This window comes from Elephas maximus, chromosome 3 (genome assembly GCF_024166365.1).
Source record: "Elephas maximus indicus isolate mEleMax1 chromosome 3, mEleMax1 primary haplotype, whole genome shotgun sequence".
In the NCBI taxonomy this organism is placed as follows: Eukaryota; Metazoa; Chordata; class Mammalia; order Proboscidea; family Elephantidae; genus Elephas; species Elephas maximus.
Window position 1 is genome coordinate 58,717,914 of NC_064821.1, and position 12,940 is coordinate 58,730,853.

The 12,940-nt window shown below is 43.5% G+C and overlaps 1 protein-coding gene across 8 annotated transcripts in view; it reads right to left on the reverse strand.

The window, feature by feature from the left end:
• Positions 1-12,940, reverse strand: part of UBR4 (ubiquitin protein ligase E3 component n-recognin 4) — a 140,281-nt gene that overhangs the window by 68,359 nt on the left and 58,982 nt on the right. The window contains exons 49-61 of one of the 8 annotated variants that reach the window (XM_049878096.1): positions 11,987-12,203; positions 11,215-11,247; positions 9,991-10,054; positions 9,422-9,556; positions 8,238-8,412; positions 7,472-7,555; positions 7,242-7,379; positions 6,020-6,141; positions 5,237-5,348; positions 3,302-3,432; positions 3,003-3,180; positions 2,432-2,536; positions 785-922 (exon numbers count right to left, since the gene is read on the reverse strand). In XM_049878096.1, the coding sequence (XP_049734053.1) occupies positions 785-922; positions 2,432-2,536; positions 3,003-3,180; positions 3,302-3,432; positions 5,237-5,348; positions 6,020-6,141; positions 7,242-7,379; positions 7,472-7,555; positions 8,238-8,412; positions 9,422-9,556; positions 9,991-10,054; positions 11,215-11,247; positions 11,987-12,203 (1,632 nt within the window). Of the gene's footprint in view, positions 1-784; positions 923-2,431; positions 2,537-3,002; positions 3,181-3,301; positions 3,433-5,236; positions 5,349-6,019; positions 6,142-7,241; positions 7,383-7,471; positions 7,556-8,237; positions 8,413-9,421; positions 9,557-9,990; positions 10,055-11,214; positions 11,248-11,986; positions 12,204-12,940 lie in introns of all 8 variants that reach the window. The other 7 variants (XM_049878097.1, XM_049878095.1, XM_049878101.1 and 4 more) reach the window with 7 other exon arrangements.

The window sequence follows — 12,940 nt, forward strand, 5'->3', positions numbered from 1 at the left end:
GACCAACTTCCATCTCACACTCCAGAGGAAACTTACACTAATACGGGAATCTAAAAATTACCAGCTACTCTTAATCTCCTCCACAAAAAATTTTCATACCCAATTTTTAACCACAGATTGATTTACAAGGTCAAACCAGAATGACTTTGCCATGCTTCCTTACTCCAGAGCCCCACATTGTCAGCTAGTTTAATTGTGAGGACAACCCATACGTTAACAGTGACATCATCAATAGGACTCCCCAAAGTCCAAAGGAGGATGGGATTCAAGGTTACATCATAATTTACCAGATTAATCATGATTTGAGGTTGTACACGTCATTGCTTTCTTCCACTAACAGATAATTAAAAGCCGCTTGTAAAATATTTCAATATTAATCCCACTGGGCTTAGCATAGAAGCCCTGGCGATGCAGTGGTTAAACCGCTCAGCTGCTAACCAAAAGGCCGGCAGTTCAAACCCACCAGCCGCTCCATGGGAGAAAGATGTGGCAGTCTGCATCTGTAAAGATTTATAGCCTTGGGATCCATCTCTATGGGGCAGTTCTGCCCTGTCGTATAGGGTCGCTCTGAGTTGAAATCAACTCAACAGCAGTGGGTCTGGTTTGGTTTCACTGAGCACTTGAAACTCCAGAGTTGAGGGCAAATGAATTCCACAAGGGAACATAAGACTTTCAGTAAGTTCCCCAAACTTCCCTTTGCTGAATCCAATCCCAGGACCCAAGCAGGGACTCCCATCTGTCCCCACCCTCTGCACAAGGAGATCAGGACGCCCGGGCACATTACCACTGTGCTCTCCGGCCACGGAGTCCACGGCGCTTCCCCCGCTCTCCGAGCCCACACTACCACCATGGTCAGCAGGAGAGGTCCGCAGCGTGGAACCATCAGTTGCTGCTGTGCTGCCCTCGTCGTCTGAGGCTGGAGCTGAGAGAGTAACGAGAGCTGTTACAGGCAAAAACCCCTCCTTGGGGCAAAAGCATCAAACCGCATAGTGCAGAGGACACAACGCAGTTTACATATCCTGTTGTCAAAGAAAAAAGGGAGAGATTGGCTTTGCTGGTTAATCACTAACAGGAACAAACACTATACACACTGCATTGCAAACAGTACTTAGACAGAAGTGAAAACCCAGTTCCCTGGGCATTTCCTTCGCTGTTATATTACAGTGCAAGTAGAACAGTGCAGAGATTCGACAAGAATCTGTGACATAAACGCTAAGTTTTCTAGCTAAAATGCTTCATGTCACCATTGTCTAGGTGTTACTGACACTTGCTGAGAGATCAGAAAGTAGTCAATACCATTCAAAGCACAGAACTCTGAATTTTAATGAGATTTGTTATGAAGTCAATTTGTGCTTTATGTTAGAAAGTCCGTTTTCATGAGCTCTGAAATCAACCCTGTTTGGTTTTTTATCAGGTAGTCCAGGGGAAGCTCACTGGGAAATTTTACACCTCCTAATCAACCTCATCAGATGCTAAAAATGAAGCAAGGAAATTCCCCAGAGACAGCCACAGCATCCAGGATCAGGGCTGAGCTGAGACAGGAGGAAAATGCCGGATGAGATACATGGGGGAGGGAAGCCAAGACAGCCACAGAGCACAGTGGGAACACAATTTGCACAACATGACAGTGACCTGAAAACCCAAATGACAGTAACTAAAGAGACCTAAGAAAAACAACAAGCCATGGCAGCACATGAGAGGGACAGCCAATTTCTCCCTTTCTTACCTACCCAGGGTAAACCTCTTAAAAGAAAAAGAAAAAGGAAAAAAAAAAAAGGAAAAGAAACAAATACAGGGAAACACCAGTCTGAAAAACTATAAATCAACCCTGAAGTTACTCAGGGACTAGTTTTCCATGGACTATTCAGGTGTTCCATCTTTCTCTATTTAGTCCAATTCTCTACTCAGTAATTTTATTTTCTTATTAGATTAGGAAAAAGATTGAAAGTAAAGACAAAATGAGGTTTAAAATTTCCTACGAATTTTAGTTATCCACAAAAACCCTACCTCCCCAGCTCACAGATGCCTGATGGTTGGCCACACTGACCGAGAATTCTGAAGCAAAAAGTTAAAACGTACGATCTCAATTTCCTGTCTCCTTTCTAATACCGTCTAAAATGTTTCTGGCAAAGAATCCTGAGAGCTGAAATTTAAGCCCTATAGCTGATCAACCTGCAAGCCTCTCTCTTGGCCTTTCCTCAGGGAATCAGCTGAAGCCAGGCAGCATGCAAGGTGTAAGAAAGTGGAGCCATGAGTGCCTTTGCCAAGCTGTGTTGCTAAGCCTTCCACACCCGTATTTCTAAAGCGAAGGCAGAAGCAGGAAGTCCAGAATGGCCTGTCAAAGCAGCTGCCCATTACACTCTCACAGCACTGGAAACCAGGCCTTAGGGTCCTGGGGCCCTCAGCCGTGCTCCTTGCTGTGGACAGTTACCTGATGCTGTGGTGTCAGAGAGGGTTCCTGCGTCCAGAGAGGAAGAGCTGGGTGCCTGGCCGGACAGCCCCAGGCTCTGTAGGCCCAGGGCACTGCTGCTGCTGCCTGGGAAACAAGTGGAGAGTGAGCACAACATCCCCTCCAGGCCCCATCCACAACACTGTTTTGGCCACCTGCTACCCTCCCGAGTCTCTAAGCACCAGCGTGTGACCGCCCCTGGCCTAGAGGAAGTTAATCAACAGGCTTTGCTGTCTACCCATCAAGTCTGGTTAGAGAGATGGTAGAGGACTTCCTTTTGTTTAGGTAGGACACAGGCTGGAGGAATCTAACAGATTTGGGAAGAAATAATTCAACAGATCAACTAACAGAGTTTATAAAATTGGCTCCCAGAGACTGAAAATCCCACCACAATCCCTCTCACTCTCCACCTGTATCTCTAGACAGCTCTCACCCAGATCAACCTCTCCCCAAATCTTGGGACAAGCTAAGTCAGCTGGATTATCAGTAACTGCCAAACCCTCTTTCCTGTACAAGGCCAATGGGTCACTTCATTCCTGGCATAGCCTTCTACCTTGTTGGTCCTGCTGCAGGCTCAGGGCAATGGCTAGTTCAACCATGGTCTCGTCATCTGCATCAGGCGGGATGTCCAGCATGGGGGGGAAGCCCTCTGCACCTGCCAGTAGGGCCTCCAGGGGAGAGGGGTTGCCATTGTTGACATTTTCAGCTGTCTCCAGGACCATCGACTCAGACTGCAGAGAGAAAGCTCTGTCAGTGTCCCATGGTAAATGGTAGCTTTTGGAAGTCCACTGAATAAGAGCTAGAGGAGAGTTCTGAAGCTCCTCCTCCCCTCTCCTGCTGCCAGAGACTCACCACCATCTCAAAATCTCCATGATCCACCTCACTCTGTTCCTGGCTTTCCTGACGGATGTGACCACCATTCGGAATCCCTGATGACTGCATTTTCTCATCTGCATCATCATCGTCATCATCGTCCTTGTCTCCTGAGTCAAAGAAACCCCAGTCACCTAAAGATGCTTGCTCTTTTCTCCCCTGGCATATGGTATGAGAAGTCACGCAGCAACAAAAACCCAAGACAAGCTACCAGCTAAGCACCCTGTGCATTAGAGGAAAAACTCCAGGGCGCTAATGCCTGGCCTGTTCTCTTGTTTCCTGGACCTATCAGAATCTGGGAAGATGAGGTTGGCAGTGAAAGTCTGCCCCCCTTAGGAACAGATTTTTTCAACTGATGAAGAAAAAAACAAAACTTTGGATTCCAAAAGGAACTTCCACAAAGCAGAGAAATCTAAGACGAACAGGTCCCATGAGCTCCCACCAACTCTCTCAGGAGACCTTGGGCAAGACAGGGAAAATAATACAATTGAGATATTTATGTTATCTGACATGGAAGCTTGGAGAGTAAACTCACTACTTTTTTCCAAAACGACAGGGTCGGTGAGATTTTCACATCACATAATCATTATGAGAAGAACCAGAACTGGAATGTAAAACCAGTAAATGGAAGCTGAGGACACCACTACAGGTTCTGCCTGGACCCACTTCTATGTGAAGGTGGGGAGGCCTTCTAATAAGGAATAAGTCCAGGTTAGACTCCTAATTGTCAGAACAGGATAAAAATCCCACTTTCCACTTGATGGACTGTTAAAGCATGTGAATATGCCCTGTACTTTAGGTTCCTGCCAGAGAAAAGAGCTACAAACTGTTGCCTGCTTTGTCAAAAGTTTAGATAAAATGATATTCAAGGAAGTTTGCCTGAAAGTCACAAAGCTGCACACATTCCTCTAGACCTGTGCTGTCCCCTGACATGTGGCTGCTGAACACTTGAAACATGGCTGATCCAAACTCAGATGTGTGGTTAATGTACTACATAGACCAGATTTTGAACACTTAGTACAAAAAAAAAGGTAAAATATCCCATTAATAATTTTTGATATTGACTACATGCTGCAATATTTTTGATACATTAGATTAAACAAATTATTAATAATCTTACCTGTTTCTTTTTATTTTTTATAAAGTGGCTACCAGAAAAATTAAAATTACATACATGACACATTGTATTTTCCATTGAGTAATACAATGAAAACGTAATGGATAATAAAAATATGAAAATGTAATGGATAATAAAAATACCCAGACATTTGAAATTTACCTCTGATCAAACCAAGTGACAAGAGAGTTACATAGTAAGCTGTTACTTGGACACCTTGTAAAATTGCTTTTACTAAAATACAAAATGCTATGCTCTTGGCTTGTATACAAGTGTGGCACAGGGAAAGCTTCCTGAAATTTGCTACCAAACTTCTTGTAGGTCAGTCCACTGAGGTTATTGCCCATTATGTATTAAAATGGACCCTTAGTGAAAAGCTTCTGAGTCAGGAAAAAGTATATTTTTCCTGAAAAACAGCTATTTTTTGTCTTTGGTCACTGTGATTTTTGTAATTGTTCTTATTTTGCTATGGCTCTTAGGAAGCGTTCAGCTAAATATATTAACAACCATGCAGGACTTTGTGGTGTAGATTTTCTGTGTACTGATTTTTATCCTGGGTATTATTTTACTATTGCACCCTTATTTTCCCATGTCCTGGATTTTCTTTATTTTTATTCCACTTACTATGTATATTTTTATATACCTTAAATCTTTATGGAATAAGATTGAGTTAAAAACTTGATAAACAAGAATCTCCAGAATCTTGGTCCACACCCACAGCATATCCTAAAGCTATGCCTCCCTTTTCCCCTCCCCAACACGCACAAACACAAGCCTAAACCCAGACCTCACATTACCCATTGGAGTGTTGCTTCGAGGGGAGGAGGGCAATGTCACATGTCTCCGTTTGTTCCTGGGCCTTAGGACTCGAATTAGAGCTTGTTTACAAGAGAAGCTCACAGCAGGATCCTGAGGTTTAAAAGGAAGCTGTCACGCTTAAGTTTGATACTATTCATGAAACTCTATAAAACACTTTTCCTCTCTTGGTCAATCATTTGCACGCATCTGAAGATCTATCTACTCTCAACTGCAGCCCAGCTTACCAAGTTCATCATTTAATCCCTATTTATTTCCAGACTTGGTACATATAGGACCCATTCGCTACATTCTTTTCTCTCAGTTCCTGGTAATAGATAGGCAAATTATTTGCTCCCGAAATCACCTTGGCTCTCTAAAAATGAGCTTTGGCTTTTCCTCAGGTGATCAGGCTCTCAGCGCTCATCTTAGCTCTGTGCTAAACTGCTAACCCTGGAAACAGAAATCCTGATGTACTACTTTCTCATTCATTCATGCGTTCATTTAATTAATCCTTACTGAACATAAGCCGCACTGCAAACACCATTCTATTCTCTGAGGATTCAGAACCAAACAAGAAAAGACAAACTACATCCCCTTTTCAAACTTTTCTCTTCCACGGAATGAACAAGACCTTAGAGTTTTTATTGATACTCAAAACTATTCATTCCTATCACCTTAAGTCCATTTTATTTCATTAGCTTAGCAAACTACAAAAAAAAAAAAAAAACCTTCTAGACACCCCCAGGATGGTAAGAGGTATCTGGGATTATAATGATACGTACAGGGCACAACAGCATCTGCATATAGATCCTGGATGCTGTGTTAATACAGTCCAGCTCACAAGTGCAGTATCCATGGATAATGTCTACCAGAGCATTGACAGTAGCTTCAATATGAGTCAGGCCTAAAAAGGGGAAGAATATTATAAGAAAATATGGTGGGAAAACCTCTACCTACTTGAGAGTCTGAGACAAAAGTGCAAATTCTTATTCCCACATAAAGGTCAAGCTAACAAAAAAATGACAAGCACGCACACAGCAAAACAAACTAGCAAACAAAACACACAGAGAGAATGTAGATTGTCAGCATTATTTGTAAATTTTTTATTAATAGTCTCCTAATCTCCCAAACAACATAGCCCTGGTGGTGCAGTGGTTAAAGCGCTTGGCTGCTAACCAAAAGCTCAGCAGTCTGAACCCACCAGCCGCTCTTTGGGAGAAAGATGTGGCAGGCTGCTTCCGTAAGATTTACAGCCTTGGAAATTTTATGGGGGCCGTTCTACTCTTTTATAGGGTCACTATGAGTTGGAATCAACTCGACAGCAATGGTTTGGTTTGATTTGTAAACTTCCAAACTGGCATCAAAAGCCTTTTCAGATGTCCTGTACTACAGGAATAAGTAGCTGTCCAGTCTCCGCGGATGTCAAAAGACAAGGCAGGGAAATGTAAAGAGGTATGCAGATTCTAAATGTCCCTCATTATCTCCAAAACTTCAGTGGCGGCAGAACATGCCTTTTAGGTTGATTGCCCAAGAAACCACCAAGCGTACCCCGGAGATGTTCTAGTTTCTACATTGCTGTTCAGACCCTTACACATCCACATCAACTTTGGACATCAGTGTGGGAAATTCTATGCCAAAGAGAGCTTGGAAAGAAAATAATTTTCAAGGCTGATGCTTAACTTTTACTTTTTGAACTGGCTTTGAACCAAGGTTTCAAAGATTTTTTTCAAACAATTATAAACACAACTAAGGAAGCACACATACATACACATACAAAATGTTCATTATGTGAAATATTCAACCCCACACAAATAGATATGATACAAGAAAATACTGCTTCTCTACCACACTGCTAAATTCCTATGTCAGAAAAATGCACTAATCTCACAGACTTGTATTTCCTAACTATTAACTCTGGAAGAAATGGATGATGAAGGCTACGAGTCCTAACAGTTTAAGGACAGAATTTGTATTAAGAGGAAAGTATACATTTCAACATGATACCTGGCAGGCAAGCAGGTGCCAAGAAGGCATTCTTGGGTTTGGATGCATGAAGTTTCCAGAAGTGGTTAACCAGCTGGGTAATGAAACTACAGCAATCTCCTTCCAACTGCTTCTGAGGTTCTTTCCCCTCATCCACTCCTTCTAAGCAGGAGAAAGAAAATTATTAATGATGGTAAACCTAAGATGGAATTTAATTTGTTTGAAGGTTAACTCAGGTCAAGGAAGCTTGCCTGGGGAGGGAGTTTCAAGTGGGGCCCCAATCAATATGCCAACTATCCCTAGACTCCAGCAGGCACATCTAGGAAAAAAACAGTCTGGGAAAGGAATATCACAGAAAACATTTCATGTTAGAACTGTATAGAAAGGAAGGGTTCAGGATCTTTATAGCAGATTCAGAGATCTCAGTTGCAACTGTTCAATATCTAAAAACTAGGGGGACATGTGAGATTCTCTAGAATAGTTTCTGGGTTATGGTATTAGAACGGGGAACAGGATGATGATGGCAAATGGGAGCATGTAAATATCAGAAAACTGTAAACACATCAACAAACTATATTTGATAATGGCATAGCAAGTTTGGTACCCAGCCAGCATGAGGAGAGATGAGGAAACAGAGCCAAGAAGTGAGAAAGGGCACTACACATATTAATAAAATACTGGGAAAAACAGCATGCAAGTAAAAGATATGACCCTATTACATTAAAACAACCAAGGCCCAAGCTTAGCTTTACCCTGGAGATCAGAAGAGGCAGTAACTTCAGAGACAGTATATCTGATAAACTCAAGGATAACCAAAGGAGTAAACACTGAAAAGGGTATTTATTTAATATGATGCAATCCTGATGTCCAAAGCCATACAAGGTATAAAGACCAAGAAGTAAAATCCCTGTCTCAGAGCATGAAGTTAGCCTGTGGCCAGTGAGAACAAGAGGATGAAAGTGTAAATAAGATGTGGTAAGCAGATTTCAGGATCACGGCCACTTCAGCCAAGTTCACCTGTTTCCATCTGGGGCAGCTTTGACTCCGTAAAGTGGACAAGGTTGTTAGGGCGCATGATGGCAATAGAGCGAGCTGTGATCACCAGCCTCTGGAACACCTCAGGGTCCAGGTCCCTGCCCTCTTTGCTGGATGTGTTGAGACACTGAACAGCTTTGCTCAGCAAGGCCTGATCCTATAAAATAACAAGACCACATAGGATCAACCAAAAGCTGGGTACTAAGGCGGAGTAGAGGAGAGATAGCAGGCTGTCAGGATTGTTAACTCCTCTCAAGAGAGCAGGCTGTCAGGATTGTTAACTCCTCTCAAGAGAGCAGGTTAATTACCACCAGCTACCTGGGACAAATCTTCAAAGCAACCTGATACAGTTAAACTTCTTAATATATAAAACATTAAAGGCATTAAAAATCGAGTTATAAAATCAGTATTAAGTATGACAGAAAAACCACCCAATTCTCCAGAACATCAACATCCCAGATTTCTTTCCTATAGTGCAGAGTCATTCCTTTGTGAGTTCCTGTTACTCAAAGATGGTTGTCGAAACTGCCTTTCCTTGAGGCTGTGCAGGTTAAATTCATACTTCTCAAGTCCCTGTGTTGCAGGCACAAGCTAGCAAAGCACGTGTGCTGGTAGCTTCTCCCAGAGCCTTTCTCCCTCATGAGTCTGAACCATCTTCTTTCCCACCTATGGAAATCAGCCCAACTTGTCGCTGCTGCCACTACATTTGAGAGGAAACACTCCTCTCAAAGGCTCTCCGACAACCATTCAAAAATGTCCTCACAAACCAGTACATCTTTAGGGTTGTACCAATACTGGAGAAGTGAGAACACCAGCAGTCCTTATCTACTGAGTAATTCCCCTACCCTACTGTTTTCAATATGAAGCCACCCCACTCAAATGTCCCTCCCTTCTCTTTCTTAAGCCTTGTAGAAAATTTTGCAATACCATTAGAATGACAGAAAAAATAAGTCCATTAGCTTACCCTCAGTTTTCAGCGGTATTGATTAATTTCTCAGGAGAAACTTTTGCCTACGTGGGGCTAACCTCAATGCTATCCTTTCTCTATCTTACTTCACTATGCCCTTGCTTTACACACATAGAAAGTCAACTTACTTGATTCCCTGTCAGTACCACAACTTCCATTTCCATTTCTACAAAAGGCCTCCCTGAGAGGGAGTGGTTACCTTGTGGCTGTGATAGGCTGAGCGGCTGGTATGCAGGCTAGCTAGGAGGCTCTTGGATTGCTGCTGGACACTGGCAGGAGCTGGCAGAGAGAGCAGCAGCGTGGCCAGCTCCTGAGCTGCATTCTTGTTTCTCTCCTGATGCAGAAGACAGCAGGTTATCAATAATCCCACCGAACCCATGCAGAATGAACTGTCTACATTCTGCCCTCTCTTGTCCTCCCTTATAGGCTACCAGGACTAAGTTTTACTTCAAAGACTGCAAAGAGCCAAAAAAAGAACCTCATAAATTATAACCATCATACAATACAGGTGAAGAAATTGAATTCAAGCTCATGACTCCCAGAAAAGTCTTCTTTTACCAGCATTCATCCTATTCTATGAGAGGATCTCACTATGGTCCCCCAAAAGTAGGACATAAGGCCTCAGGCTGAAGACTTCTGTAGAACTTCTTGGCACATCAAGATAATGCTATAAATGTTCTTTAGCTTCAAGGCCTCAGGGCTGTTGACAACTCCACTGACTTCCTGCCTCTTTAGAAAGCACCCAAGTGCTTTGAAAAAGTAACTTGCCTTTTCGATGATTGGGCCGACAGCAAAGCAGCTTTCCAGAGCTTCTAAAGAACTCACAACCAGCCTAGGGAGACAGAAAAGCTGGCTTGAGTACAACAACCCTTCTCTCCGCCTGTGCTTTAGCCTATGCAAACTACAGTCGTGAGTACCTTGGGGACAGCTAATGAATGCCAAATACAAAATCAAAGCACAATAAGACCTGCCACAGGCACCATGCATATCGTTTCCTTGTGTTACAGGCCAGAAGAAACCTGGCTCCTACTCAGAGACCAACCTGAGGCTATGTTCATAATCCGCAACTCAAGGATGGGGCTTTTCTTTCTCAAAGAGGATAAATGCGCTTCCTTCTGCTGCCTGTGGCAGGGATCACTGAGATTGGTTTAACGGTCTTGATGCAATGGGACCTGTAGCTCAGGTGCCCATAGGTCAGCGGGCAAAGGGATACACAAAGGGAAAGGTTTAAGCCGTCTTCTTAGATTGGGAAGGTTACGGTTATATTTTACTTACATTGTCAAGAAAACGCATAAAGTCATTTCCTGTGAGTCCCTAGGTATATGGGAAAGGACAAACCATATTCTCAGGTACATGCCACTGCCAACATTCAAGGGGTAGTACAAAGCACCTTTAAAAAACTGCAAGTATCCCTTAGGGAGGGAATAGGAAACCCAACTATGACAAAGGGTACCAAGGTAATATGCTCCCCAGGGCTTACTCCTTTGACCTTAACGTGCCATAATAGAAAGTCTAACATCCTAACAGCTGAAGCTCTGGATAGAGGAAAATATCGATTAAGAAGGCAGTGTGAGAGAAAAGGGTAAGGGGCCAAGGAAGGCAGTAAAGGACTAGGGAAGAGGGAACTGAGGCATAAAACAAAATTGGGCAGAACAACCTCTCTGGTTGCTTATCAGATTATAGGACTTTTTTGTTTGTCTTACCTCCTGACCCCACCCCCTACCCCATCGGCTGTAAAGAGAGAGGAGAGGAATGGGGTAAGGAACAGAGCTAAGAGAGAGCCTGAAGCGGCCAACACTGAATGTGTACTGACAATCCTCCGTATGCTCCTTTTTTACACATGGATAGCTCTGCAGCCATGCAATGACCAGAACAGAAAGAAGCAGGAAGACTCTTAAACAGAAGCGGAATCCACGCAAAGCCACACCATTGGTTACATTGCTCTCTGACACACACTCACTCGTGCAGAGAAAAGAAAAAGGGCATACTAACCGGTCCAGCTTGGTTAGGGACTCAGTTTCAGAACTTTGGGGAGAAGCAAAGGAAAAAAAAAAAAAAAAGGAAAAAAAATGTGAAGCTCAGAGAAACCTGGAAACACACCCTAAGCAAACCATATATGATAGGGTAGAGAAAGAAACGAAAAAAGAAAGTTGGGGGAGAGAGAGAGAAGGCTGTTGGTGGGAGGCAGTGATTCCAAGCAAGGCTACTCTTACGACTTATAATGTAAGAAACTCAACATCTTACATCATGAATTATTTCATCTACCTTGGCAAACCAGCAGCTACCTAGCATAACAAAGCCAAGCATAATGCTTTAAGGATGCCACTGCAGGGAGATTTGAGGAGACTCTGAACTCTGCCATAGGATGCAGCAGCCTCTTGCTAGCAGTGTTACTACCACATAAGTAGCTACTGCAGAGAAAGATGAGAAAATGATGAGATCGGAATGGAAGGGAGGCTTTTTCCCTGTAATTTCAGCAAGACTGGATCCTAACCTATAAAATTGGCTTAAGCACCTTCTAGTCTGCAGCCTCTGGCTACTCCAAAGAGTTACAGAAGGTACAGAAGCCCCAGGGCTATGAGCATGTCTTCTAGGCTTTGCCTGTACACTAAGGAGATACCAAATGTGGGCAGTTGGGTGGAAACTAGAAGAGCACAGGCTAGACTTGGGACAGTTACTTAAAGGCAGACTCTCAAAGACAGGGAGGTTGTGCAGGAAGAGTGAAAAACGGTGAACATGGAAGTCATCCTGACAGTGCTGGTACCTCTCCAGAACAGTTCCACTGGTGGTAGTGGGGGCAGCTGAGTCGCTGTCTCCTGTGCCATTGCCCTGACTCAGGTTTGATGGGCAGATGTTGCTGACGGAAGCAGATGGGAATTCTTCTGGGGGCTCATCAGGCCAGCCAAACTGCTCCTTAGTCTTGCCATAAATCTTTACAGCATCTATCATGGTGACACCTGCTGGATCCACCGAGGCCCCAACTGTAAAAAGCAAGAAAGCCTTTAGGAAGCACATTCTCTAAAGGGCTAACACCACCCCTTCCAAAGAGAAGACCAGACCAGTTTGGGCAAAGTAGCAAATCACATTGATTCTACAGTCACAGAGGAATTATATCCTGAGGCTTCAGCAGCCCTTTAGTCATGCACAGGTGCTGAATACATGTAGAAACAGTTCCATGGACCAAATGCCTGTTAAGTCTTCCACACAGAAGAGCCCCCTAGTATCACTGTAATGAACCTCTCACGCTCAGGAAATCGTATTTCCCAGCCCCAGGGGTCTCTAAGCACTCTCTTTATTCACAGTACAGATCATATCATTCACACTTAACAGCAACTATTGCTAGGACAAAGGATATCAGACAGGTGGACAGTAAATGATAAAGAAAAATGCCAGCCTTATCAAAGGATCAGGGACTTGTACTCTGAGGGGCTCAAGTTTTCTACAGCAAGGCAAGATTGCCATTGCTCAACACCTCAGTGATGTGTGACCTGAGGCACTCATCTGCGCTTTAAGAAAGCTTTGAGATCTCACATGCTAATCTTACCCCTCTCTGCCTAAACCCAAGGCAGCCCCATCAGCGAGGCTGACCCAACATTATGCAAGTGAATACTTAAGCCAAGTTTCACCCTATCTTTACCCCTCCCTTCTCAGGTGTGCCCCCTTCCTGTCACCTTGCCTCCCTTATATCTCAAATGAAGCTCATAGTTTCCTGATGGCA